Genomic DNA, 27,243 nt, shown 5'->3' with positions numbered 1-27,243 from the left:
CTCATGCCTGTAATCCCAGAACTTTGGGAGGCCGAGGTGGGTGGATCACAAGGTCAGGAGTTTGAGACCAGCCTGGCCAATATGGTGAAAACTCATCTCTACTAAAAATACAAAAATTAGCCAGGCATGATGGTGGGCGCCTGTAGTCCCAACTACTCGGGAGGCTGAGGCAGGAGACTCTCTTGAACTGGGGAGGTGGAGATTGCAGTGAGCAGAGATCGCGCCACTGCACTGCAGCCTGGGTAACAGATCAAGACTCGTCTCAAAAAAAAAAAAAAAAAAAAAAGGAAGTTATACATATGGTGCCAGAAATGTCACTAAGCAAAGAAATTTATATGCCAATATTTAGAATTAGTAACATCCTAATTACCAGGTTAAAGAGTATATTATTTCTCACTGGCAAACTGCTATTACTTCTTTCTAAAACATGTCTTAATATATAGTTTAAAGCAAATACGCACATTTCTTTTGAATTAGTACTTTAGACTGCATTATGTATTGTTATGGTTAAATATTTCAATGTTATACAAACAACTTTCCCTCTGGAAAATACTGATGGCAGGCCGGGCGTGGTGGCTCACGCCTGTAATCCTAGCACTTTGGGAGGCCGAGGCGGGCGGAACATGAGGTCAGGAGATTGAGACCATCCTGGCTAACACGGTGAAACCGCGTCTCTACTAAAAATACAAAAAAAATAGCCGGACGTGGTGGCAGGCGCCTGTGGTCGCAGCTACTTGGGAGGCTGAGGCAAGAGAATGGCGTGAACCCAGGAGGCACAGCTTGCAGTGAGCTGAGATTGCGCCACTGCACTCCAGCCTGGGCGACAGAGCAAGACTCCACCTCAAACAAAAAAAAAAAAAAAGAAAAAATATTGATGGCTGGCTAACTATTCATTCTTCCATACTCTTGTGCCAGGAATGGCATCACCTGGTAAGGCATACCTGATGCCTTAAAGTACAGTGCTGTGTGGAGAAGTATCCCCAAGTCATGTTTGGACTTAAAGTGAAAAAAGCCATCAACTAAAAACATCTGCCACGGACAAGGAAGGGAGGAGTAACCAAGTCATGTCTATTATGTCATTCCTGCTCTAGTCTCTTCCTACCAAATATAAAACAGAGATAAGAAGAAGGTGCCTCTGCAGCACAATACGGCTGACTATAACACACTCCTCCTTGAAATTTTCCCATCTTAACATGAACTACACTACTGTGACCTGGCTTTTCATCCTTTCTCTGGCCATTCTGCATCAGGAAGCTCTTCCTCTGCATATCCCTTAAATAACAGTGCTTCAAATTTCTATCCTTATAGAGATGTACATACTCTCTTCCTTCCCAGCCTATTAACCTTTTCAGTACATACTGAAGTTTTCCTCTTCCCATATTTTTGCCATTTAGTAGGAAAAGAAGGTATATGAACATAGAAAAAAGGAGAAAAGACAACACATTCAATAAGCAAACCAAATTATTAGATGCAGAACTCCAGTGATGTCCTACTTACTGCCAAAGCCAGTTGGTTTATTTTGTGCAAAGGCATTGTTTTGGGATGAGAAAAGACTGGTCCCTGTGCTTGCAGTTCCAAACAAGGTATTTGCTGTTCCTGTTGATGTACCAAACCCAAAGCCAGTGCTAGTGGAGGTAGCTGGCTGGCTAAATGAACTGGTTCCAAATAATCCTCCTGAGGAGACGGAGAAGAAGGGAAAAAGTTAAGTAGATCAGAGCCACTAAGTCAATTCCTATACTAGCTACAACAAACCAGTTATATCACAAATAAAGCCCCTACCTGGTTTAGCCTGTGAATTTCCAAACAGGCCTCCAGTATTGTTGCTAGAACCAAATGCAGATGTTCCAAATGCCCCTCCACTAGTAGTGCCAAAGCCAGTGTCTGAAAAAGCAAAATCCAGAGTAAATTACAATTTAGAATAAAATCTAGATAAGATGACCAAATGAAAAGGCATTTTAATATTTCTTAAAATTCTGCATTTGAGGCTGGGCGTGGTGGCTCATGCCTGTAATCCCAGCACTTCAGGAGGCCGAGGTGGGCGGATCACCTGAGGTCGGGAGTTCAAGACCAGCCTCCTGACCAACACGGAGAAACCCCGTTTCTACTAAACATACAAAATTAGCCAGGCGTGGTGACACACGCCTATAATCCCAGCTACTAGGGAGGCTGAGACAGGAGAATCGCTTGAACCTGGGAGGCGGAGGTTTCGGTGAGCCGGGATCGTGCCATTGCACTCCAGCCTGGGCAACAAGTGTGAAACGCCCTCTCAAAAAAAAAATAAAATAAAAAAATTCTGCATTTGAACTACTAGTCTAATTGAAAACATTTTTTCAAAATCCCATCAGAGTATGAATTACAGAGTAAAAACCAAGCCACAGACATTTTATTCATTGTCCCCAGAGGAAGTATGAATATTTGAAGTCAAAGAGTGACTTTTCAATAAAAGTTACAGATGTTCGGCCGGGCGTGGTGGCTCACACCTGTAATCCTAGCACTTTGGGAGGCCGAGGTGGGAGACCATCTTGGCTAACATGGTGAAACCCCATCTCTACTAAAAATACAAAAAAATTAGCCGGGCGTGGTGGCAGACGCCTATATTCCCAGCTACTCAGGAGGCTGAGGCAGGAGAATGGCGTGAACCCGGGAGGCGGAGCTTGCAGTGAGCCAAGATCGCGCCACTGCACTCCAGCCTGGGTGACAGAGCGAGACCGTCTCAAAAAAAAAAAAAAAAAAGAGTTACAGATGTTCATAGGTTAAAAAAAAAAAGTGCTGGCTGGGCGTGGTGGCTCACACCTGTAATCCCAGCACTTTGGGAGGCCAAGGCGGACGAATCATTTGAGGTCAGGAGTTCAAGACCAGCCTGACCAACATGGTGAAATCCCGCCTCTACTAAAAATTCAAAAAAGTGACACTCCATAGTCACTGAGATAAATGGTCTTTCATTAGGGGAACACATCAGAACAACCTGGGAAGCTTTTTCAAAATATACACGTTCAGGTTTCAACTCCAGAGATTCTAATTCTATAGTTTTTGATGAGAGATATATATTTTGAATAAAAACTTCCAAAGGTGACTGTGATGGGCACTTTTAGTTAAAAACCACAGACATGGATGTAGAGTTATTTAAAAAGGAGATCAGGAGCCACTTAAGAAAACGTCCTTGCCAGGCGCGGTGGCTCACACCTGTAACCCCAGCACTTTAGGGGGCCAAGGCGAGCAGATCACGAGATCAGGAGATCGAGACCATCCTGGCTAATATGGTGAAACCCCATCTTTACTTAAAATACAAAAAAAAAAAAAAAGAATTAGCCAGGCCTGGTGGCGGGTGCCTGTAGTCCCAGCTACTGGGGAGGCTGAGGCAGGAGAATTACTTGAACCCAGGAGGCGGAAGTTGCAGTGAGCCAAGATCGTGCCACTGCACTCCATCCTGGGTGACAGAGCCAGACTCCACCTCAAAAAAAAAAAAAAAACAAAAAAAACTTCCTCTATTATTAATTTTATTAGGTATGATAGAGGTTTGTTAGTTATGCTTCTTAAAGAATCCTTAGCCCAGTGCCGTGGCTTATGCTTGTAATCTCCTCGCTTTGGCAGGCTTAGGCGAGAGAACTGCTTGAGCTCAGGAGATGGAGACCAGCCTGGGCAACATGGCGAGATCTCACCTCTACAAAAAATTTTAAACATGAGCCAGGAGGCCAGGCGCAGTGGCTCACACATGTATCCCAGCACTTTGGGAGGCCGAGGCGAGCAGATTGCTTGAGGTCAGGAGTTTGAGACCACCCTGGCCAACATGGTGAAACCCTATCTCTACTAAAAATATAAAAATTCGCCGGGCATGGTGCCGTGCACCTGTCATCCCAGCTACACGGGAGGCTGAGGCAGGAGAACTGCTTGAACCCAGGAGGCAGAAGTTACAGTGAGCTGAGAAAAATAAGCCAGGCATGGTGGTGTGCAACTGTGGTCCCAGCTACTTAGGAGGCTGAGGTATGAGGACTGCTTGGGTCTGGGAGGTTGAGGCTGTAGTGAACCATGATAGTGCCAATGCACTCCAGCCTCAGTGACAGTGCAGGATCCTATCTCAGAAAAAAAAAAAAATTTCATCAATTAGAGAAAAGTTTCTGGGATTTAATTTATTCTGTTAAGACGCTCTCCTTCCCCCCTGGAAAGAAAGAGATAAAAACAAGACTGGGAAAATACTGATTGTTAAAGTTGGGATATAAGTACATGAGAGTTCATTATACCATTCTTTCCAGCCTTGGATGAGTATAAACATTTTTAACAGTGTCACAGCTCTTTTAGAATTTGTCTAGCAGGGTTTCTGGTTTTTACAGGGAAAAAAATTTTTCCCAGTAGCCAAGATGGTCTCGATCTCCTGACCTGGTGATCCACCCACCTCGGCCTCCCAAAGTGCTAGGATTACAGGCGTGAGCCACCACGCCCGGCCGAACATCTGTAACTTTTATTGAAAATATTGAAAAGTCACTCCTTTTCACTTCAAATTTTCATACTTCCCCTGGGGACAATGAATAAAATGTCTGCTGGGGGAGGTGGGGGGGGGGGCTTGGCTTTCTGGTAAAAAAAAAAAAACCTCCAAAAAACTTTTTAACAAAAAGTTTAAATGTAAATACGGATTGCTTCAGGCAATTAGTCATATATGATACTGGGTAGGAAGGGAGGTAGATCTCCAGAGGGTTGATGGGGATTAGACACTTCCACATTTTAACATTTCTGTGACACCTGAATATTACATTATGTTCACAGGGTAAATTCCAGGGCAGTTATTTCATAACTGCATTTTAGACTTCAACATTAAGAGAATTATTTTCTGGTCTGAAAATTAGTAACAAATTATAACTTTCTGTCAACCAAAATAATACAAATATTTTAAGTATCCTCTACTGACAATCAGAAGGCCATGAAAACTTAGAATTTATTTCTACTTTCTTAAAAACTGTTAAAGAGTCTTATCCTAGTTATTTTTTCAAGACGACTTTATTATAAATATGAATGTACAAATAAGATTCCCACCTAAAGCTTATCAGAGTGGATTTGTTCTTATTAAGAAGAGATTAAGGTTTCCCCCCTTTTGTCCTTTTTAAAAACTTACTCTGTCCAAATGTTGAAGTTGTGCCAAAGCCACCTGTGCCACCCCCAAAGGGTGTTCCAAATGATTTGTTAAACATCTTCAAAATGAGTCTTTGTTTCAGAAAGCTGGGAAGAAGAAAACATTATTACTCTCTTAAAGACCACAAAATGGAATATAATTGTTTTAGAAAATCTATCATTCCACAAACTTAGGCCTATTCAAACTACAGTATATACTTTCATTCAAAATCCTGAAACTGTATGATAAAATAAACCTTGTAAAATGATCTTTAATCTACAATGTTCCCGAGCTGAACAGTAAGGTTAAACTTCATAATGTGAGGTTAAACTTCAGATCCCAACATTAACCATCCATTTAAAACAATGTTTTCAACCTTTTTTTTTTTTTTACCTAAGTCCCCTTTTTAACCAATAAATATTTCAGGTCTACAAGGCAAGATGTTTATATGATCCACGCAGGAGGTTATGAATCACACCAATCAAAAATTATAACCACAGTCTGCTATCCCAACCACCTAAAAAGCTAACATTTTTGTCAGGTTTTCTTTTTGTTTTTGTTTTTTTTTTTTGAGACAGAAGGAAGTGCAGTGGCTCACTGCAACCTCCTCCTCCCGGGATCAAGTTATTCTCCTGCCTCAGTCTCAGAGTACCTGAGATTACAAGCGTGTGTCACCATGCCTGTCTAATTATTTGTATTTTTAGTAGAGACAGGGTTTCACCATGTTGGCCAGGCTGGTCTTAAACTCCTGATCAAGTGATCCACCCACCTGGGCCTCCTAAAGTGCTGGGATTACAGGCGCGAACCACGGCACCTGGCCAAGGCTTTATTTTCCATAGTTTGCATTATAAAGTTTCTTTCTCCCCTACCTTCGAGGGATATAAAACATGGTAATAGTAAATGTTTTTCAAATTATGCATGCCCCGCCTTCTATCTCTAAATCCCAGAGATTCTGGTGCCCTGACATTCTCTTTGAGATTACGTTTTAAGACTATTCCCTATGGTCCCCTACTTATCTACCTTCTACTTCTAAGATTACAGAAAACCTTTGATGAAAATCCCTCGCCTCTGGCCAGGCACAGTGGGCTCACACCTCTAATCCCGGCAGCTTGGGAGGCTGAAGTGGGCTGATTGCTTGAGCCCAGGAGTTCGAGACTAGCCTGGGCAAGATGGTGAAACCTTGTCTCTACCAAAAAATCAAAGTTGGACTGGTGTGGTGACACGGGACTGTAGTCCCAGCTACTCGGTTGGCTGAGGTGGGAGGAGTGCTTAAGCCCAGGAGGTGGAGGTTGCTATGAGCCATTATCATGCCACTTCCCTCCAGCAAAGGTGACAGGGTGAGACCCTGTCTCAAAAACAAAAAAACCCTCACCTTGGCTGGGCACAGTGGCTCATGCCTGTAATCCCAGCACTTTGGGAGGCCAAGGTGGGTGGATCACCTGAGCTCAGGACTTCGAGACCAGCCTGGCCAACATGGTGAAACCCGGTCTCTACTAATAATACAAAAATTAGCCAGGCGTGGTGGTGCATGCCTGTAATCTCAGCTACTTGGGAGGCTAAGGCAGGAGAACTGCTTGAACCTGGGAGGCAGAGGTTGCAGTGAGCTGAGATCGCACCATTGTACTCCAGCATGGGTGACAAGAACAAAACTCTGTCTCAAAAACAAAAACAAAAACCCTCACCTCATATAAATTATTTCACTCCTGTATCCAAACTATGCACGTGGTCATTTAAGGAACTGGACCAAACTGTTCCAAGAACGCCTACAAAGAAACGTTTGGTTACCCCGTCTGAATAAAAATAGCTGTATAGTTTACTCAAAAGAGCTTTCCCCTCCAAAAATTTTCCTTAAATTTAGATGCCTGCTACCTCTTATCTGATAGCAGACAATAAATTAATAAGTAAACTACTTTCAGTGTAAAAACTCTGAAAACAGTCAATCATGCTCATCTGGATTTGTGACAGGTATGATGATTTTTCTATTATAGCCACTCAACGTATGTAAAGAGTAGTCTTTTCTTCTAGGAAACTCAGGCCGTGTTCGTATAATAGAATTAAATATTGCATTTTGTGGTCTTCCCCAAATTCTAGTGTCCCACTAACATTTCTAGTCATTCTAATACCCAAACATTTTGTGCAACATTGAAAAAGATAAGGCTGTCCTTTAAATAAATGCTTTACAGAAATATTCTCTCTCCTGAAATTTCCTAGGAAAAAAAAATTAATTACTTAGTTCTTTATCTCAATATCCAAAAACTGAGTAACTCCTTTGATTAAACAAAGCTCACTAAAACCAGTGGTTCTAGAGGGCCACATCAGAATTAGGTGGCAAGCTTTTCAAAATACAAACTCCGGCCGGTTACAGTGGCTCACGTCTGTAGATCCCAGTGCTTTGGGAAGGTGAGGCAGGATGATCTGCTTAAAGCCAGACCAGCTTGGACAACACAGCAAGACTCTGTCTCTATTAAAAAAAAAAAAAAAAAAAAAAAAAAGAGGCATGGTGGTGCACACCTATATGTAGCTCCAGCTACTAGTGAGGCTGAAGCTAGAGAATCACTTTAGCCCAGGAGTTCAGGCCTGCAGCAAGCTACAATGGTGCCACTGCACTCCAGCAAGCAAGCAAACAAACAAAAATACAAACCCCCAGGCTCCATTCTACAAATATTGAAGCAAAATGTCTAGGGCTGGGGTATAGACATTTGCATTCAGAAAAAGTTCAAGTTACTCTAAAGCACACCCTTGGCTGGGCACGGTGGCTCACATCTGTAATTCCAACACTTTGGGAGGCAGAGGCAGGCGGATCACCTGAGGCCAGGAGTTTGAGACCAGCCTGGCCAACATGGTGAAACCCCGTCTCTACTAAAAACACAAAAATTAGCTGGGCGTGGTGGCAGGCACCTGGAGTCGCAGCTACTCAGGAGGCAGAGACAGGAGAATTGCTTGAACCCCAGAGTTGCAGTGAGCTGAGATCATGCTACTGCACTCCAGCCTGGGTGACAGAGCAAGACTCCGTCTTGAAAAATATAAATGAATAAAAAAAAAAAAAAAATACGGTTATGGCAAAACAAAAAACAACCAAAAAAAACCAACGGATTTTTGGCTTCTCATGAAAAACTTGATAATTAATCAAACTATGACTGTAATCACTTCATGGCAATGACAGGCTGGAGCTTAGTAGCAATTCCCTGTATCTACCTCTCTTCTGTGAGAGCATGCACTCTCCAAAGTGCCACAATACCCACCCAATATCACTCATTTACATCAACTGCCTGGTTCCTGTGGGTTTTCAGTTTGTGACTACTGACATAATCAGAGAAAGAACATGTAACATTTTACTTCCTCTATTAACAATAACAAGGCTGGATGCAGTGGCTCATGCCTGTAATCCCAGCACTTTGGGAGGCCAAGGTGGGCAGATCACTTAAGTTCAAGAGTTTGAGACCAGCTTGGCCAACATGGCAAAACCCAGCCTGTACTAAAAATACACAAATCAGCTGATAGCGGTGATGCACACCTGTGATCCCAGCTACTCAGGTGGCTGAGGCAGGAGAATCACTTGAACTCAGGAAGCAGAGGTTGCAGTTAGTTGAGATCATGCCACTGCACTCCAGTCTGGGCGACACAGTGAGACTGTCTCAACAAACAAACAACAAAAATCTAGATAATACAGATATTTGCATTAACTATTTTCCATTCCATTTGGATTTTACTCCAAAAATGTAGTAAAATCTATTAAAAAAAGTAATCCTAGAGACAGAAATAAACCCATTAAAGTTTAAAGGCATATCACACTTGAGCCTTTATCCTTTCAAATATGTTAAACTGGCCCAAGCTGAACCCAGCCCCCCCAAGAAGAAACACAAGATAACATCTGAGTTCTTACTATGTCCCAGGCACTGTTGTAATGTTGTTTATGAATTATCTCAGGTAAACCTCCCAAGAACCCAGTGATGTAGGTATTTTTATCTCTATTTTACAAGGAAGAAATTAAGGCACAAGAGTCTATTTGCCCAAGACAAAGCTATTGTTGACCCCACCCGCCAATGCTTCTAGAGTCTAGAGCCTAGAGCTCCTAGAGAAAGAACACTGCCAATTAAAGGGAAATGACCTTGCATTCACTATAAATGGGGAACCTACAAAACCAACAATTGGTACTACAGATCCAGCACTATCAGGGAAAGACACTTCTCTGGCAAATATGGGAGTTCTAGTCACCAGAAATAATCTCTTTTATGGAGTAAGGATAAATTATAAGGTATACCCATGGCAAAGATGAAATTTACAACAAAGATTAACCTTTCTCCTTTTTTTCTTCATATAAAGGGGAAGGCTGAACCGGAGACGGAGGTTGCAGTGGCCGAGTCGGCCACGACTCAGCCTGGCGACAGCCAAACCCATCTCAAAAGAATTACAGAAAGCTGGGAAGCTTCATGAACGGACTTACTTATACCCAGTGCAGGTTTTTCTTTTTGGTATATTTAAAAAGAAAAAAGAAAAATGAAATAGTGTTATATAGAAAAGAGAACTTTAACTTTACCCTTAATTTTACTCTGTCCTCTACGCTCAAAAATCTAATTAATTCAGATTCTCAGATACAAGAAGTAGCCTTATAATACACACCAGTAGTCCAATCAATGGACAGACATATACTCTGACACTGTCCAAACTGAAGTTCTATACATTGATACACTGTTTTACATATCTAACTTTTGTGATCTCTGTGAACTCTGGGTACAATGACAAAATTTAGTTTTCTACCCAGAAAAGTGATGGATATCCTGAAATGTGGTCAAAACGTTTACAACTCCAGGCAACTGTCAACTTTAAGACTATCTGAAAGACTATGCAAGCTTCCCAAGACATTTCCAATTTGCTGCTAACTCCAGACACAAATGGGAAGTAGTTTTTCCTTTCCACTTCATTAAGCTCCTTTGTATCAAAGCCAGCAAAGAGCAAAAACAATAAATATTTGTTAGATGAATGGACTAGTATAGTACTTCCCACTTTACAAAGCATTTTTTCATACATCCTCTCATTTAATCTTCACAAAAATACTAGAAGACGCAGGGATTATCACACACAGTTAAACTGAGTGAAAATTTTTGCCCTAGATAAGAAAAGAGGGCTGGGAAAGGAGGCTGGGTGGAATTCCAGGAAGAAGAGATTAATTAGCCAAGTGTAACCTAATAACATATCCCAACAAAACTATCTGGAACCTTCTGTTTTACAGTATCCTCCCTAGGATAGATCTTTGATCAAGCCATTCCCTTGGTTAGAACATCATATCCTCTCTAAGGCCGGGCACAGTGGCTCAACGTCTGTAATCCCAGCACTTTGGGAGGCTGAGGTGGGAGGATCACCGGAGGTCAGTAGTTTGAGACCAGCCTGGCCAATATGGTGAAACCCTGTCTCTACTAAAAATACAAACATTAGCCAGAAGCGGTGGCGCACACCTGTAATCTCAGCTACTCGAGAGACTGAGGCAGGAGAGTTGCTTGAACCTGGGAGGCAGAGGTTGCAGTGAGCCAAGATCATGCCACTGCATTCTAGCCTGGGTAACAGAGCAAGATGCTGTCTCAAACAAACAAAAAAAGAACATCATACCCTCTCTAAAAATCGTATCTCCTTTTCTTCCTAAAAATTGTTGCTCAAGCCTCACCTGCTTTCACAAGACTGCCGCACACCCTTAAACTCTTTATTAGTATAAAAACACTTTAAAGGCCAGACACGGTGGCTCATGTCTGTAATCCCAGCACTCTGGGAGGCTCAGACGGGCAGATCACGAGGTCAAGAGATCGAGACCATCCTGGCCAACATGGTGAAACCCCATCTCTACTGAAAATACAAAAATTAGCTGGGCATGGTGGTGTGTGCCTCTAGTCCCAGCTACTTGGGAGGCTGAGGCAGGAGAATCACTTGAATCCGGGAGGAGGAGGTTGCAGTGAGCCGAGATCGGGCCACTGCACTCCAGCCTGGTGAAAGAGCCAGACTCCGTCTCAAAAAAATAAAACAGTTTACTTCCCCTCCTCATTTCCAACCCCAATTACATAAACTAGTATCTCTCAGCTGCTTTTAGTTATGCAATATATTTGTTATTATACCTGCCACCTGAGTGTTTTACCTGTTTGCTGCTCTGGGTTAAAAAAAAAGACTTTGCTCACTGGGTGTAAATTAATTTTAAATAGTCCATAGCATCTTACATAGCTCCTTCCTAACAGCACTGAGCAGCATTTTTTCATCCCCTTAACATAACCCTAATCATTTTAGACGGAAGAGTAAATTAGCTTTGGTGTGAGACGTCTGTGTTTAAAACTCTCTGTCACTCGGCTAGGCGCGGTGACTCACACCTGTAATCCCAGCACTTTGGGAGGCCAAGGCTGGTGGATCACCTGAGCTCAGGAGTTCAAGCCCAGCCTGGCCAACATGGTGAAACCCCCTCTACTAACAATACAAAAATTAGCCTACAAGCCTGTAATCCCAGCTACTCAGGAGGCTGAGGCAGGAGAATTGCTTGAACCTGGGAGATGGAGGTTGCTGTGGGCCCAGATCGCGCCACTGCACTACAGGCCCGGGTGACAAGAGTGAAACTCTGTCTCCAAAAATAAATAAATAAATAAAATTCTAAAATGAAAGAATATATACCTACTAAGAATCACTGTATAAGGCTGGGCACGGTGGCTCACGCATGTAATCTCACCACTTTGGGAGGCCCAAAGTGGGCGGATCACCTGAGGTCGGGAGTTCAAGACCAGCCTGAGGAGCATGGAGAAACCCTGTCTCTACTAAAAATACATAATTAGCCAGTTGTCGTGGCGCATGCCTGTCATCCCAGCTACTTGGGAAGCTGAGGCAGGAGAATCGCTTGAACCCAGGAGGCAGAGATTGCAGTGAGCCGAGATCGTGCCACTGCACTCCAGCCTGGGTAACAAGAGCAAAACTCCAACTCAAAAAAACTTGTTAATTACCATCGTTGTGACTCTTAAAATCTAAAGTTAATTCAAAATAAAAAGTTAAAAAAGTAAAAAATTCCTCTGCCACTAGCTACTGTAAGTCATAATATTCAATCTCTCAGACCTCAATTTCTACATCTGAACGATAGGGATTGTACAGCCTACACCAAAAGACTGGTAGGAGGACAAAGTTGTCTCAAACTAGAGCTCCTCAAAAGCAGCATTTTGTTTAGTTTTTCAACAGGTATTTTACAGGTATTTATAATTTAAAAAGTGTAATAAATGTCCCCTCACTCTAAACTTTGGTTCGATGGCTAACTAGAATGCCATAATTTCTTATTTCTCAATGCTTAAGTGTCATCCACTGATCACTTAGCACAAACATAAAGCACCATGCAAACAAAAACAAATCCCATCCCTGCACAAACACAATATATTGAGATTACTATGATCACTCAACCTCTTCCATCTATCTCACATCTCTATCTTTACTCCCAACTATCCATCTTTTTAATTTACAAATTCATTTATCTATTTCTTTTTTTTTTTTTTTTTTTGGTTTTTGTTTTGAGACAAGGTCTCACTCTGTTGCCCAGGCTGGAATGCAGTAGCATGATCATGGCTCACTGCAGCCTGGACTTCCTGGGTTCAAGTGATCCTCCCACTTTAGCCTCCCAAGTAGCTGAGACCACAGGCATGTGCCACTATGTTGCCCAGGCTGGTCTCTAACTCTTGGACTCAAGCCGTCTTCCTGCTTTGGCCTCCTAAAGTGCAGGGATTATAGGTGAGTCCCTGTGCCAGGCCCATTTACTTTTTTTTTTTTTTTTTTTTTGAGACAGAGTCTTGCTCTGTTGCCAGGCTGGAGTGCAGTGGCATGATCTCGGTGCACTGCAACCTCTGCCTCCTGGGTTCAAGCAATTTCCCTGCCTCAGCCTCCCGAGAAGATGGGACTACAGGCACCCACCACCACACCTGGTTAATTTTTTGTAGTTTAGTAGAGATGAGGTTTCACCATGTTGGCCAGGATGGTCTCGATCTCCTGATCTTGTGATCCGCCCGCCTCAGCCTCCCAAAGTGCTAGGATTACAGGCGTGAGCCACGGCACACAGCCCCATTTACCTAGTAAGCTCTGTGTCAAACGAAGTAAAATTAAACAAAGATGTGAAGTGATGAGTGACTGTAACATTTACTGAGGATGAAGTGTTCCCTTCATGAACAGACCAGCCCTAATTCAGGTGCTCAATTCTTCTCCCCTTGACCAAAGATTTTCAAATATTTTTTAGCCATGAAACCCGACATATAAAACAGACATAAGCAGAAGCCGCTCTGGCTGAAGTGAAGAGGGAGTAGGTACAGTAGAACCCCACCAGCTCTGCCCTATGAAGCAGCTTAGGGCTCTATGAACCAATGTGAAATATTGTTCTAGATTAGTGGTTCTCAAAGTGTGATCCAAAGACCCCTAAAAGTCCCCAACCCTTCTTCCAGGGGTTCGATGAAATCAAAACCATTTTCACAGTAAAACTAAAACACTTTGCCTTTTTTCTTTACTGTTCTGACCTCTGTGCTGAGGTGCAAGATCAATGGTGTGCAAAAATGCTGGAAACTCAGCATGAATCAAAGCAACAACCCCAAATGGTGCTGAACTAACACTCACTGAATTCTTCACTGTCACCCATTTACAATATAAAAAATTCCACTTTCACTTGAAAGGGTCCTTAATGAAGCAGCAAAAATTATTAGTTGTATTATTTCTCAACACTATAGCACAATTATTATTTATTTATTTTTTTTTCTGAGACAGAGTCTCACTCTGTCACCCAGGCTGGAGTGCAGTGGCGCCATCTCCGCTCACTGCAAGCTCCGCCTCCCGGGTTCACACCATTCTCCTGCCTCAGCCTCCCGAGCAGCTGGGACTACAGGCGCCCACCACCGCGCCCGGCTAATTTTTTGTGGTTTTTTTTTTTTTTTAATAGAGACGGGGTTTCACCGTGTTAGCCAGGATGGTCTCGATCTCCTGACCTCATGATCCACCCGCCTTGGCCTTCCCAAGTGCTGGGATTACAGGCGTGAGCCACCGCGCCTAGCCAGCACAATTATTTTTAATTCGGTGTTGGGAAATACTCAAAAACTTCTGCTTACTGAAATACAAAGGATATCAAGGGGCAAACCACCTGTGATTACTTTTGAAAGCTAAATGTAGTTGTTCTTCTCATGGAACACCATTTTAATTTTTTTTTTTTTTTTTGACACGGAATCTCGCTCAGTTGCCCAGGTTGGAGTGAAGTGGCGCAATCTCGGCTCACTGAAAGCTCTGCCTCCCGGGTTCACGCCATTCTCCTGCCTCAACCTCCCGAGTAGGTGGGATTACAGGTGCCCACCACCACACTTGGCTAATTTTTTTTTGTATTTTTAGTAGAGACAGGTTTTGACCCTGTTAGCCAGGATGGTCTTGATCTCCTGACCTTGTGATCCGCCCCCCTCAGCCTCCCAAAGTGCTGGAATTACAGGCGTGAACCACTGCGCCCAGCCCACCATTTTAATTTCAAAGAATGATTGACAAACTATGGTTATTAAGATTTGGTACTGGCCGGGCATGGTGGCTCACACCTGTAATCCTAGCAGTTTGGGAGGCCGAGGCGGGTGGATCACTTGAGGTCAGGAGTTCAAAACCAGCCTGGCCAACATGGTGAAACCTCGTTTCTACTAAAAATACAAAAAATTCGCCAGGCATGGTGGTGGACGCCTGTAATCCCAGCTACTTGGGAGGCAGAGACAGGAGAATCACTGGAACCCAGGAGGCGGAGGTTGCAGTGAGTTGAGATCCCATCACTGTACTCCAGCCTGGGGGAAAGAGTGAGACTTCGTCTCAAAAAAAAAAAAAAAAAAAAAAAAAAAAAAAAAAAAAAAAAAAAAGGCCGGGCATGGTGGCTCATGCCTATAATCCCAGCACTTTGGGAGGCCGAGGCAGGCAGATCACAAGGTCAGGAGTTCAAGACCAGCCTGACCAACATGATGAAACCCTGTCTCTACTAAAAATACAAAAATTAGCCAGGTGTGGTGGCACCCACCTGTAATCCCAGCTACTCAGGAGGCTGAGGCAGGAGAATTGCTTGAACCCAGGAGGCGAGGTTATAGTGACTGAGATCACGCCACTGCACTCCAGCCTAGGCGACAGAGTGAGACTACGTCTAAAAAAAAAAAAAAAAAAAAAATCTGATACAAAAATTAGAATTCTAAAAATATGTATTCACCACTATCAGGTTGTAAGCTTCTCAATTCTTAAAAAGACTTCTCTGATGAGATGGGTGGAAACAGAAACAACTGTATAATTAAATTTGTCAACATTTGGAAGATCTGGGCCAGGCCAATGGGGCTCATGCCTGTAATCCCAGCTCTTTAGGAGGCCAAGACGGGAAGATCACTTGAGGTCAGGAGTTCCAGACCAGCCATGATCAACATGTTGAAACCCCATCTCTACAAAAAATACAAAAGTTAGCCAGGTGTGGTGGTGCACACCTGTAGACCCAACTACTCAGGAGGCTGAGGCATGAGAATCGCCTGAACCCAGAATGCAGAGGTTACAGTGAGCCAAGATTGTGCCACAACACTCCAGCCCGGGTGACAAAGCGACACTCTGTCTCAAAAACAAAAAAACGAACAAACAAAACAACAACAAAAAAAGATCTGCATAACTCAATCAATAATTTCAAAATCAACATCCATCATGTTATAAAATCATAAAAGTGTAAAGGTCCATTCAAAGTACAACACAGACCAATGGTTTTTAATACAACAGAGTACAAAAGTTCAATGACACAGTTTCAGATTCCATACTGTAATGAACCTTTAAAAAGGTTTGAGGCCGGGAGTGGTGGCTCATGTCTGAAATCCCAGCACTTTGGGAGGCCAAGGCGGGTGGATCACTTGAGGCCAGGAGTTCAAACCCAACATGGCGAAACCCCGTCTCTACTAAAAATACAAAAAATTAGCCCAGTGTGGTGATGTGCACCTGTAGTTCCAGCAACTCAGGAGGCTGAGGCAGGAGAATCGCTTGAACCTGGGAGGTGGAGGTTGGCGTAGGGTGAGATAGCGCCACTGCACTCCAACTTGGGCGACGGAGCAAGACTCCATCTCAAAAAAAAAAAAAAAAAAAAAACAAATAAAAAGGTTTGAGTGTGGTGTCAAAGAACAGAATTATCTGAAAAGGCTATTAAAATACTCCTCTCTTTTCCAACTATGTATCTGTATGAGGCTAGATTTTCTTCATATACTTCAACCAAAACAACATAGCATGTGTCAGAATGCAAAGACTGGTACATGTAGAGGTCTTCTTTTTTTTTTATGATATAGAGTCTTGCTCTGTCACCCAGGATGAAGCACAGTGGTGCAATCTGCGCTTACTGCAACCTCTGCCTCCCAGGTTCAAGCGATTCTCTGCCTCAGCCTCCCAAGTAGCTGGGACTACAGGTGCGTGTCACTGTGCCCAACTAATTTTTGTATTTTTAGTAGATTCAGGGTTTCACCATGTTGGCCAGGCTGGTCTCAAACTCCTAAACTTGTGATCCACCCGCTTCAGCCTCCCAAAGTGCTGGGATTACAGGTGTGAGCCACCATGCCCGGCCAGCTACCGCTATATTTTTAAGAATTTTTCTTTCCTTACTAAAAAAAACTACAAGTATTTCCCATTACACTGAATTAAGTACAAATTCTTCAATGTGGTAATTATGGCTGGGCATGGTGGCTCACGCCTGTAATCCCAGCACTTTGGGAGGCCGAAGCAGGTTCCAGATCAGCCTGGCCAACATGGTGAAACCCTGTCTCTACTAAAAATACAAAATTAGCTGGGCATGGTGGCATGCACCTGTAATCCAGCTACTTGGGAGGCTGAGGCAAGAGAACTGCTTGAACCCAGGAGGCAGAGGTTGCGGTGAGCCAAGATCACATCATTGCACTCCAGCCTGGGCAACGAGAGCGAAACTCTGTCTCAAAAAATAATAATAATACTAATAATAATACATTTATAATATTTTCAATAAGTAGTAGTCTCAATCAAGGGCAATTCTGACAATTTCTTCAGACATTCCTGATTGTTAACAACCTGCAGAGGACGTGTTAAGGGTATCTAATGGGTAGAGGTAGGAATGTTGCTATAATATCCTACAATATACAAGAGCCCCCACGATAACTATCTGGCCCAAAGTCTCAAAAGTTCGAAAGCTGAGAAACCTTTCTCTAGAGCCATACTGTGCTAAATACTTAGGGTCAATTTCAAACAAAAAGAATGCACCAAGTTCTCAGGAAATGTTTACCTACCTTGCCTCTAACATGTACTGTTTTGTTTTGTTTCTTTTCTTTTTTTTTCTTGAGTGAGCATCTCCCTGTCGCCCAGGCTGGAGTGCAGTATTTTCCAAGTTAACTACCACCACATAAATCATATTACAAGAAAATAATATAATTTTTTCAAAGCTGTAAATTTAGTTCCTTAACTACTTGCTCTTAGTTATCCAGGACCTAGTAGACATAAACAAAGTCAGGTACCAGCTGGGCAGTGACTCATACCTGTAATCCCAGCACTTTGGGAGGCCGAGGTGGGGGATGGCTTGAGCCCAGGAATTCAATACCAGCCTGGGCAACACAGCAAAACCCTGTCTCTACCCAAAAAATACAAAAAAAATTAGCTGGGTATGGTGGTGCACACCGGTGGTCCCAGCTACTTGGGAGGCTGAGGTGGGAGGATTGTTTAAGCCCAGGAGGTAGAGGCTGCTGTGAACCGAGATTGCCCCACTGCACTCTAGCCTGGGTGATAGAGTGAGACCCTATCTCATTAAATAAATAAATAAACAAATAAATGTCAAGTATCAAAGTATCATATAACATATAAACAGCAGGAACCATCTTATCTGGGCCCCATATTTCAGGAGCCTCTCTATTGACTACTGTTAGGTATAACTCCTCCATATTTGTCTATTCATTCAAGTAAACACACTTACTGAGGGCCTACTATGTGGCAAGCAACTGGACAACAAAGATAAGATGAAAATATTTTACCAGCCTAATAAAAAAACAGCTAAAAATAGTATGTGCTATAAATATAAGTTATCAAATAAGTGTTATGGAAGCTTGCAGAGAAGAGAATGCCAAGAAAAGCTTCCCAGAAGAGGGTGATGCTTGAACTGAGAAAATGTCACGGAAAACATATCCTGTTCACGCTTTACTATTTAGACTACGGTTCCCTTCTGCACTACTAGTTTTGAGTTTATGCTTTGTCATCTACACAAGAGCAAAGTAACACTCTTACTGATGTGAACAGAACCAAGTGTCAACTAATTCAATTTCATCAAATCTGAAGAGTCAAAAATAATAATTTTACCCAAGTATTTCCCAGTACCTGTATCTTGTCCAACCTCTAGTTTTGGTTTTTAAATACCCTAACTTCCTCCACCAGGTAAACATACTGTAATCCAGTTAACTCGAGTTTCTTTTTGAATTTATAAGACCATCACAGGGAATGATCACCGCTCTTTTCTCTCTTTATTCCAGTTAGCTTCTTCTTCCAAAACGGAGTTTTCTTTCCTCACCTTATCCTACTATAATACTTCACTTTGAATTCTGTACCTGAAAGGAGCCATGAGTTCCGAGGTACAACTACTACAAACGGACTCCTGCCTGGCTTTCTAAGTCTTGTCAATATTTCCTGCTTTCTATTTCAGTACTGTTATAAATCCCTAACTGATTCTGAGTCCTCATCAGCTGACACAAGTCAAAAAATTCAGATTTAGAAAGGGAAACAATGGCTTGTAGTTTTATCGATTTGTTTCTGATACATAACAACGCTGACATTCTTTAACTATCTTCTAAGTTTAGTTCTCAAGGTCTAGGTTAGGGTACCACTAACGGAGCTTCCACCTTACCCGTGAACAGAGCTGGTAGCAACTAAATGGAAAATGCTGTGAAGACTACATCTACGTCTAGCTACCTAACGTCCATGCCGCACCGACCTCCTAAAGGGAATTCTTAATAATGGGAGACTGAAATATCCAGGGAGGGTGAGGTAGTAGAAAAATTTTTAGACTGTCAAAGATCTGGCATTGGCTAATCCTGCCTGTTACTCCGGGCCTTGGTTTCCCCATCTACAAAACTGATATAAGGTAGGGGGATTGACTTAATTTCTAAAGTCCTTATGGCTACAGTAATCCAGAAACTTAATCTTTCTCCTCATCTGGCTTTACACTGAACACGTGGGAATATAGAAAAGAACTTTTTGCTCCACCGAACCGACTCCTATTCTCAGATATTATCTTAAAAATCTCACAAACTTCGGACTCACTCTAATCCTCGGGGTGCCCACTTCCCTTATGGAGAAGCCATGGCAAATAAAGCCCAGCCCCACATGACGGTCAAGGAAGTGCGGGGCAGACCTTATTCAGGGTCTCAAGGCACTGACCCCGAAAAGGCCAGCCCACCGTGGGGTCTTTACACCACTGAATGAATGAGTACAACCAGACAGACGCCCACTCGCGTGGGCAGCAACTGGAGACCTCCAGGCCTAGACCCCACTGATGTCCATTCTCTCCCAGGGCCTCCAAAGTCGGGCGTCCCGGCCTCCGGTCCCCCGGGACCTGAGCCCCGCCCCTCTCTCAGGCCAGAAGGTGCGCGCCGCGGCGCGAGACTTCGAAGCGGAGAGGCCCTGGGACGCCCCGCGCGTCCGCCCGCCCGGAAGGGAGGAAAAACCTGCCGGTCTCGGCAGCTACAACTCGGGCTCCCGACTTACCGCGGTTCGGTGGGGAAGGGGAAGTGTCAGGAGCCCGGGCCCAGGCCCGTCTGCCACCCGCCGCTCACGGAGCGGCGCGCGGCCCCCACGAAACCGTCGCCGCCAACGCTACCACCACTGCTACCGACCGCCGCTTCGGGCGCAGCGCGCAGAGGGCCCGACTGCGTCACACGCCGCCCGGCGTCAGAGGCTCGTTGCGGGAGCTCCGCCCTTGCCATCCGCGAATTGGTGGACGCGGCCGCCACTCTGGGTCGACCCTGTTATTCATTGGGCAATGCGTCTTTTGAAACCGAACGTGAGGGGGGAAGGGGCGAGAGGGAAGAGGAGGGGCACAAGGAGTTCGGGGAGGCACAGGGCAGGAGCGGTGAGAGGGCCGTGGAGTCCCGCCCCTCGCCGCCGCGGTTGGCGGGAGCGAGTCGTGACGTCACACAGGGCCTCTCGAAGTGGGCTTGTGAATGGCTAGATTGGGAAGCACCGGCGGGGTGTCGGGAAGAGTGGTGACGCAACATAGAGACTCCGCCCCCTTCCTTGGAGCGCTGCGACTCGGGCTGAGGGAGCTCGGGCCAATCAGAGGGACGGCCCCAGAATGGCATGGTAACTATTCGACCCCTTCCTTGCCCCGGTCCGCGGGCGTTGCTGGGAAGGCTTCCTAGTCCCTCTGCCCCGCACTTCCTTCCCAGACCACGTGCGGAGCCTGAGGGCCCTCTTGGAAGGTCTGTCTGTCCAAGAGTTTGCCTGAGGCTGCTTCAGGGCCCTAAATCCTGACCCTATTCTCTCCTGACCCATGCTTGCCCCAGCACATTCTTTCCCTCCCTGAATTTCTAGGATAGACATTAGGAGCATTAGAGATGCCCTAAGGGACTGGCCCACCAAAGGGCCTGGTACAAATGAGGATTGTTGGAACGTCTTTCCCAGCTGCACGTGGAGAACCCCTACTTCTTTTTTTTTTCTCTTTCTTTTGAGATGCAGTCTCGCGTTGTCGTCTAGGCTGGAGTACAGCGGCGCGATCTCTGCTCACTGCAACCTCTGTCTCCCGGGTTCAAGCGATTCTCCTGCCTTAGCCTCCCAAGTAGCTGGGATTACAGGCGCCCGCCACCAGGCCCAGCTAATTTTTGTATTTATAGTAGAGACGGGGGTTTCACCGTGTTGGTCAGGCTGGTCTCGAACTCCTGACCTCAAGTGATCCACCCGCCTCGGCCTCCCAAAGTGCTGGGATTACAGACGTGAGCCACCTTGCCCATGAACTCCTACTTTTTTTTTTTTTTTGAGATAGAGTCTTACTCTGTCCCCTCTTTCTCCCAGGCTGGAGTGCAGTGGCGCGATCTCGGCTCACTGCAATCTCCGCCTCCCAGGTACAAGAGATTCTCCTGTCGTAGCCTTCCGAGTAGCTGGGATTACAGGCATTCGCCGCCGCGCCCGGCTAATTTTGTATTTTTAGTAGAGACGGGGTTTCGCCATGTTGGCCAGGCTGGTCTCGAACTCCGGAACTCAGGTGATCCGCCCGCCTCGGCCTCCCACAGTGCTGGCCTTACAGGCGTGAGCCACCGCGCCCAGCCAAACCCCTACTTATTCTTAAAGGACGGGTATTTCAAATGTTCCCATCTTCTCAGTGATACATTTGCCAAGCTTTCCCAGCGAGTTGAGCTAATGCTTGGGCAGGCCTCTGTTAAAGCGTTGTCACTTTGTATCCTATTATATACCCTCGGTTTTCTGTGCCTTGGGCTCTTGGAAGTCCTCCTGGGGCCTAGCCCAGAGCGGAAGACTGATATTACAAGAGTGAAAGGTGGGCCGGGCGCGGTGGCTCATGCCTGTAATCCCAGCACTTTGGGAGGCCAAGGCGGGCAGATCACGAGGTCAGGAGATCGAGACCATCCTGGCTAATGCGGTGAAACCCTGTCTCTCCTAAAAATACAAAAAAATTGGCCGGGTGTGGTAGCAGGTGCCTGTAGTCTCAGCTACTCGGGAGGCTGAGCCAGGAGAATGGCGTGAACCCAGGAGGTGGAGTTTGCAGTGAGCCACGATCACGCCACTGCACTCCAGCCTGGGTGACAGAGCGAGACTTCGTCTCAAAAAAAAAAAAGAGTGAAAGGTGGGCATTTTCTAGAAACTAGACCCGTTTAGTGACTGAGAGTCTCATAGCAGGAGCTGTGCTCAGAAAGCAAAGTGTATACTGGCCGGGCTGGTGGCTCACGCCTGTAATCCCAGCACTTTGGGAGGCCGAGGCGGGCAGATCATTTGAGGCCAGGAGTTCGAGACCAGCCTGGGCAACATGATGAAACCCTGTCTCTACTAAAAATACAAAAATTGGTCAGGCATGGTGGTGGGTACCTATGATCCCAGCTGCTTCTTGGTTTGCTGAGGCACGAGAATTGCTTGAACCAGGGCGGCGGAGATTACAGTGAGCGGAGATCCTGCCACTGCGCTCCAGAGTGATCTCAAAAAAAATTTAAAAAAAACCTCCACCACCACCTCTTTGTGAGACATGAATGCAAAATTGAAATGGGCTTTACCTAAAATGTAAATGAGTTTAAAGCCATATGGGTTTTTGGTGATGGCAAGAGATTAGAGATAATTGATTTATTTGTTTGTTTAAAAAATGGGAAGCTAGGAGTGGTGGCTCATGCCTGTAATCCCAGCACTTGGGAGTTCACGGTAGGAGGATCACTTGAACCCAGGAGTTCGAGACCAGCTCGGGCAACGTAGTGAGTCCCCACCTATACAAAAAATTAGCCCAGGCCAGGTGTGATGGCAAGCGCCTGTAGTCCCAGCTACTTGGGAGGCTGAAGTAGGAGGATCGTTTGAGCCCAAGAGGTTAAAGCTGCAGTGAGCTGTGATTACAGTCACGCCACTCCCGCCTGGGCAACAGAGGGAGACTCCGACTGGGGGAAAAAAAAAGTGGTGGGTTGTAAAGATGGAATAAGATCGTGGATGGAAGAAACATGGTACATTGTAGGTGCTCAGTAGATACTTGAAGGAAGAAAATCAATATATGGTTGGCCAAATAGTAAAGTTACTTTAAACTTCTGACTGCAGCCATCTTCCCCCAACTCCTCCATCCAAAACACCCCTCCTTTACAACCACACTTCCTTGCCTTTGCTGGACTTTAGAAAGTCATTAACTCTCCCTAGATAGTTACAGTAGCTTCATAACTGCCCTCTAGAACATTTGATTTCTTGCCCTTTAATCTCCAAGCTCAATTTTTTTTTTTTTTTTTTCGAGACAGAGTCTCGCTGTCGCCCAGGCTGGAGTGCAATGGTGCAATCTCGGCTCACTGCAGGCTCCGCCCCTCAGGGTTCACGCCATTCTCCTGCCTCGGCCTCCCGAGTAGCTGGGACTACGGGCGCCCGCCACCTCGCCTGGCTAATTTTTTGTATTTTTAGTAGAGACGGGGTTTCACTGTGTTAGCCAGGATGGTCTTGATCTCCTGACCTCGTGATCCACCTGCCTTGGCCTCCCAAAGTGCTGGGATTACAGGCGTGAGCCACTGCGCCCGGCCTCCACTATCTTATTCCATCTTTACAACCCACCACTTTTTTTTTCCCCAGTTGGAGTCTCCCTCTGTTGCCCAGGCGGGAGTGGCGTGACTGTAATCACAGCTCACTGCAGCTTTAACCTCTTGGGCTCAAACGATCCTCCTACTTCAGCCTCCCAATTATTTTTAAGCTTCTCCTCTACTGACTTATTTTGGCGTCCCTAAGGCAGGGCACATAGTAGGTACACATTAGATATTTGATGCACGAATGAGTGAATTATTTTCTTCAGTTGGGGATTAGTAGAAGTGTTGGACTTTGAGTCAGAGAACCCTGGTTTAAATCTGGATGCAGATTTAATTTAATTCAGTTTAAATTTATTTATTAAGTTAATGTAATTCAGTTTAATTTAATTAAGAAATTTGGGCCAGGCAGGATGGTTCACACCTGTAATCCCAGCACTTTGGGAGCCCGAGGCGGGTGGATCACGAGGTCAGGAAATTGAGACCAGCCTGGCTAACACAGGGAAACCCCGTCTCTACTAAAAATACAAAAAAATTAGCTGGGCGTGGTGGCACGTGCCTGTAGTCCCAGCTACTCGGGAGGCTGAGGCAGGAGAATTGCTTGAACCTGGGAGGTGGAGGTTGCAGTGAGCTGAGATGAAGCCACTGCACTCCATCCTGGGCCACAGAGTGAGACGCCGTCTCAAAAAAAAAAAAAAAAAGAAATTTAGGCAAATTTCCTGCCGGACATGGTGGCTCACGCCTGTAATCCCAGCACTTTTGAAGGCTGAAGCAGGTGGATCAACTGAGGTCAGGAGTTCGAAACCAGCCTGGCCAACATGGTGAAACCCTGTCTCTACTAAATATACAAAAAATTAGCCGGGTGTGGTGGTGCATGCCTGTAATCCCAGCTACTTGGGAGGCTGAGGCAGGAGAATTGCTTGAACTGGGGAGGCAGAGGTTGCGGTGAGCTGAGATGGCGCCATTGCACTCCAGCATGGGCAACAAGAGTGAAAGTCTTTCTCCAGAAAAAAAGAAAGGAAAGAAAAAGAAATTTGGGCAAATTTCCTAATCCCTCTGAACCTCAATTTTCTTTTGTATAAAATGGGCATAACAACCACATTTGCCTTACAGGGTCATAGTGAGAATTAAATGAGAGAATACATTTAAAGCACTTAGCGTAGTACCTGGCACACATAAGGTCTCAATAAATGGTATTGTTTGCATTATTTAAAAATGTTTCCCGGCCAGGTGTGGTGGCTCAAGCCTGTAATCCCAGCAGTTTGGGAGGCCGAGGCAGGCAGATCACGAGGTCAGGAGATCAAGACCATCCTGGCTAACACAGTGAAACCCCGTCTCTACTAAAAATACAAAAAATTAGCCGGGTGCGGTGGCAGGCGCCTGTAGTCCCAGCTATTCAGGAGGCTGAGGCAGGATAATGGCGTGAACCTGGGAGGCGGAGCTTGCAGTGAGCCAAGATCGTGCCACTGCACTCCAGCCTGGGCAACAGAGTGAGACTCCATCTCAAAAAAAAAAAAAAAAAGTTTCTGGGCACTGTGGCTCACTCCTGTAATCCCAGCACTTTGGGAGGCTGAGGCGGGCAGATCACCTGAGATCAGGAGTTCAAGACCAGCCTGGCCAACACAGCGAAACCTCATCTCTACTACAAATAAAAAAATTAGCCAGGTGTAGTGGCACACGCCTATAATCCCAGCTACTCGGGAAGCTGAGGCAGGAGAATCACTTGAACCCGGGAGGTGGAGGTTGCAGTGAGCCAAGATTGCACCACCGTACTCTAGCCTCAGCCTGTGTGACAGAGGGAGATTCTGTCTCTAAATAAATAAATAAATAAATAAAAATGTTGAGTTCCCATTCTAAATATTCTAAGACATGGATTCTGACACTGAAAGAGGACTCAGAAATGTCTTTTTTCTTTTATTTCTTTTTTTTTTTTTTTTTGGTTATAAAATGGTTCTGAAAGAAATGTCTCGAATGAGTAAGCAAATGAGTACATTCAGTCCAAAGTACAAGTAGGTGGGCAGGAAAATAGTGCATACTTGCAGAAAGACTGGAGGAACACGTACTGGATGAGGAATACTCCAAGGAAGAATTTCCTGTGACTTTGGTGATTTCTAAAGATACGTTGTTGGGTACTTTGATAGGCAAGTGGCTCATGGCTCATCATTCCCAGGATTCCTGGCTGGGGAAGGACATCTTCGTGAAGCCAGGGGTTCCTTCCCACACTCCTACTCTGTCTAAATTCTGATAACACCTCTTTTAGGTATCATCATCTTCCTTCTTCCATTCTAAAGACGAGGAGTTTGATGCATGCTTACAAACCCTTTTGGAGCCAAGCCTTGTCCTGGACATCATGAGCCCAGAGATGTCCACAGCTCAACACTATTCTGGCCAAGGAAAGTCCAGCTTTGTCCTAGGAGCCCCAATCTCATACACATGGCTTGAGAACTCACTGTATGCAGCCATGAAGGATTGGTGGTTAGGGAGGAGACAGACCTGTGAGGATTGCAGAATTGTGGAAGGATAAGACTTCCTTCCAGAGAAGCAGCAGAGTTGGAGTCAGAGCTAACTAAGTTCAAGTTGTAGATCTGCTACTTTTTATATCTTGCCTAAGTTATTTAACTCTTCTCTGCCCCAATTCCTTGTCTATGACATGGGCACAATACTTTGTATTTTTTTGTTGTTTTTTTTTTTGTTTTTTGAGATGGAGACTGGCTCTTTCGCCCAGGCTGGAGTGTAGGGGTGCCATCTCGGCTCACTGCAAGCTCTGCCTCCCGGGTTCATGCCATTCTCCTGCCTCAGCCTCCCGAATAGCTGGGACTACAGGAGCCTGCCACCGTGCCTGGCTTTTCTTTTGTTGTTTGTATTTTCTTTTCTTTTTTTTTTGGAGATAGTCTCACTCTGTCGCCCAGGCTGGAGTGCAGTGGAGTGATCCCAGCTCACTGCAACCTCTGCCTCCTGGATTCAAGTGATTCTCTTGCCTCAGCCTCCCGAGTAGCTGGTACTACAGGCATGCGCCACCATGCCCAGTTAATTTTGTATATTTAGTAGAGACAGGGTTTCACCATGTTAGCCAGGCTGATCTTGAACTCCCGACCTCAGGTGATCCCGTCCACCTCGGCCTCCCAAAGTGCTGGGATTACACTGCACCTGGCCCTGTATTTTTTTTTAGTGGAGATGGGGTTTCACCATGTTAGCCAGGATGGTCTCGATCTCCTGACCTCATGATCCAACCGCCTTGGCCTCCCAAAGTGCTGGGATTACAGGCGTGAGCCACCATGCCCGGCCATTTTTGTTTTGTTTTTTTGAGATGGAGTCTCACTCTGTCACCCAGGCTGGAGTGCAGTGGCGCAGTCTCAGCTCACTGCAACCTCCGCCTCCCGGGTTCAAGCAATTCTCGTTCCTCAGCCTCCCAAGTAGCTGGGATTACAGGCTTCTACCACTACGGCAGGCTAATTTTTATATTTTTAGTAGAGATGAGGTTTCACCATGTTGGCCAGGCTGGTCTCAAGCTCCTGACATTAAATGTTCCACCTGCCTTGGCCTCCCAAATTGTTGGGATTATGGGCCTGAGCCACTGTGCCCAGCCAATACTTTGTCTTTTAACCAGAACATTTAGTCTAATGCATTTAATGAATTTACTGCCATATATATATATATATATATATATACATATACACATATTTTGGCCGGGCACGGTGGCTCAAGCTTGTAATCCCAGCACTTTGGGAGGCCGAGGTGGGCGAATCACGAGGTCAGGAGATCGAGACCACGGTGAAACCCCGTCTCTACTAAAAATACAAAAAATTAGCCGGGCGCGGTGGCGGGCGCCTGTAGTCCCAGCTACTCGGAGAGGCTGAGGCAGGAGAATGGCGTGAACCCGGGAGGCGGAGCTTGCAGTGAGCCGAGATTGCGCCACTGCACTCCAGC

At 45.2% G+C, this 27,243-nt stretch overlaps 2 protein-coding genes and 1 pseudogene across 10 annotated transcripts in view; 2 read left to right on the top strand and 1 right to left on the bottom strand.

The window, feature by feature from the left end:
- The window catches only part of NUP98 (nucleoporin 98 and 96 precursor), a 132,176-nt gene extending 112,005 nt beyond the window's left edge, over nucleotides 1–20,171 (bottom strand). For 3 of the 7 annotated variants that reach the window (XM_058446999.1, XM_058447003.1, XM_058447004.1), the window contains exons 1-4: nucleotides 6,784–6,806; nucleotides 5,105–5,208; nucleotides 1,780–1,881; nucleotides 1,498–1,674 (exon numbers count right to left, since the gene is read on the bottom strand). In XM_058446999.1, the coding sequence (XP_058302982.1) occupies nucleotides 1,498–1,674; nucleotides 1,780–1,881; nucleotides 5,105–5,208; nucleotides 6,784–6,788 (388 nt within the window). In that variant the 5' untranslated portion in view covers nucleotides 6,789–6,806. Of the gene's footprint in view, nucleotides 1–1,497; nucleotides 1,675–1,779; nucleotides 1,882–5,104; nucleotides 5,209–6,783; nucleotides 6,807–8,984; nucleotides 9,007–19,378; nucleotides 19,395–19,469; nucleotides 19,498–19,822 lie in introns of those variants that run through there. The other 4 variants (XM_032166823.2, XM_058447000.1, XM_058447002.1 and 1 more) reach the window with 4 other exon arrangements.
- LOC116477533 (U7 small nuclear RNA) lies at nucleotides 4,277–4,347 on the top strand (annotated as a pseudogene).
- A 54-nt stretch (nucleotides 20,172–20,225) lies between the features above and the next one.
- The window catches only part of PGAP2 (post-GPI attachment to proteins 2), a 32,929-nt gene continuing 25,911 nt past the window's right edge, over nucleotides 20,226–27,243 (top strand). For all 3 annotated transcript variants that reach the window (XM_032166822.2, XM_032166821.2, XM_058447007.1), the window contains exons 1-2: nucleotides 20,226–20,454; nucleotides 21,759–21,770. In XM_032166822.2, the coding sequence (XP_032022713.1) occupies nucleotides 20,278–20,454; nucleotides 21,759–21,770 (189 nt within the window). In that variant the 5' untranslated portion in view covers nucleotides 20,226–20,277. The remainder of the gene's footprint in view (nucleotides 20,455–21,758; nucleotides 21,771–27,243) is intronic.

Source organism: Hylobates moloch, unplaced genomic scaffold (assembly GCF_009828535.3).
Source record: "Hylobates moloch isolate HMO894 unplaced genomic scaffold, HMol_V3 SCAFFOLD_11, whole genome shotgun sequence".
NCBI classification, from domain to species: Eukaryota; Metazoa; Chordata; class Mammalia; order Primates; family Hylobatidae; genus Hylobates; species Hylobates moloch.
The sequence above is the reverse complement of the archived record's forward strand: the minus strand, read 5'-3'. Positions and strand labels throughout refer to the sequence as shown.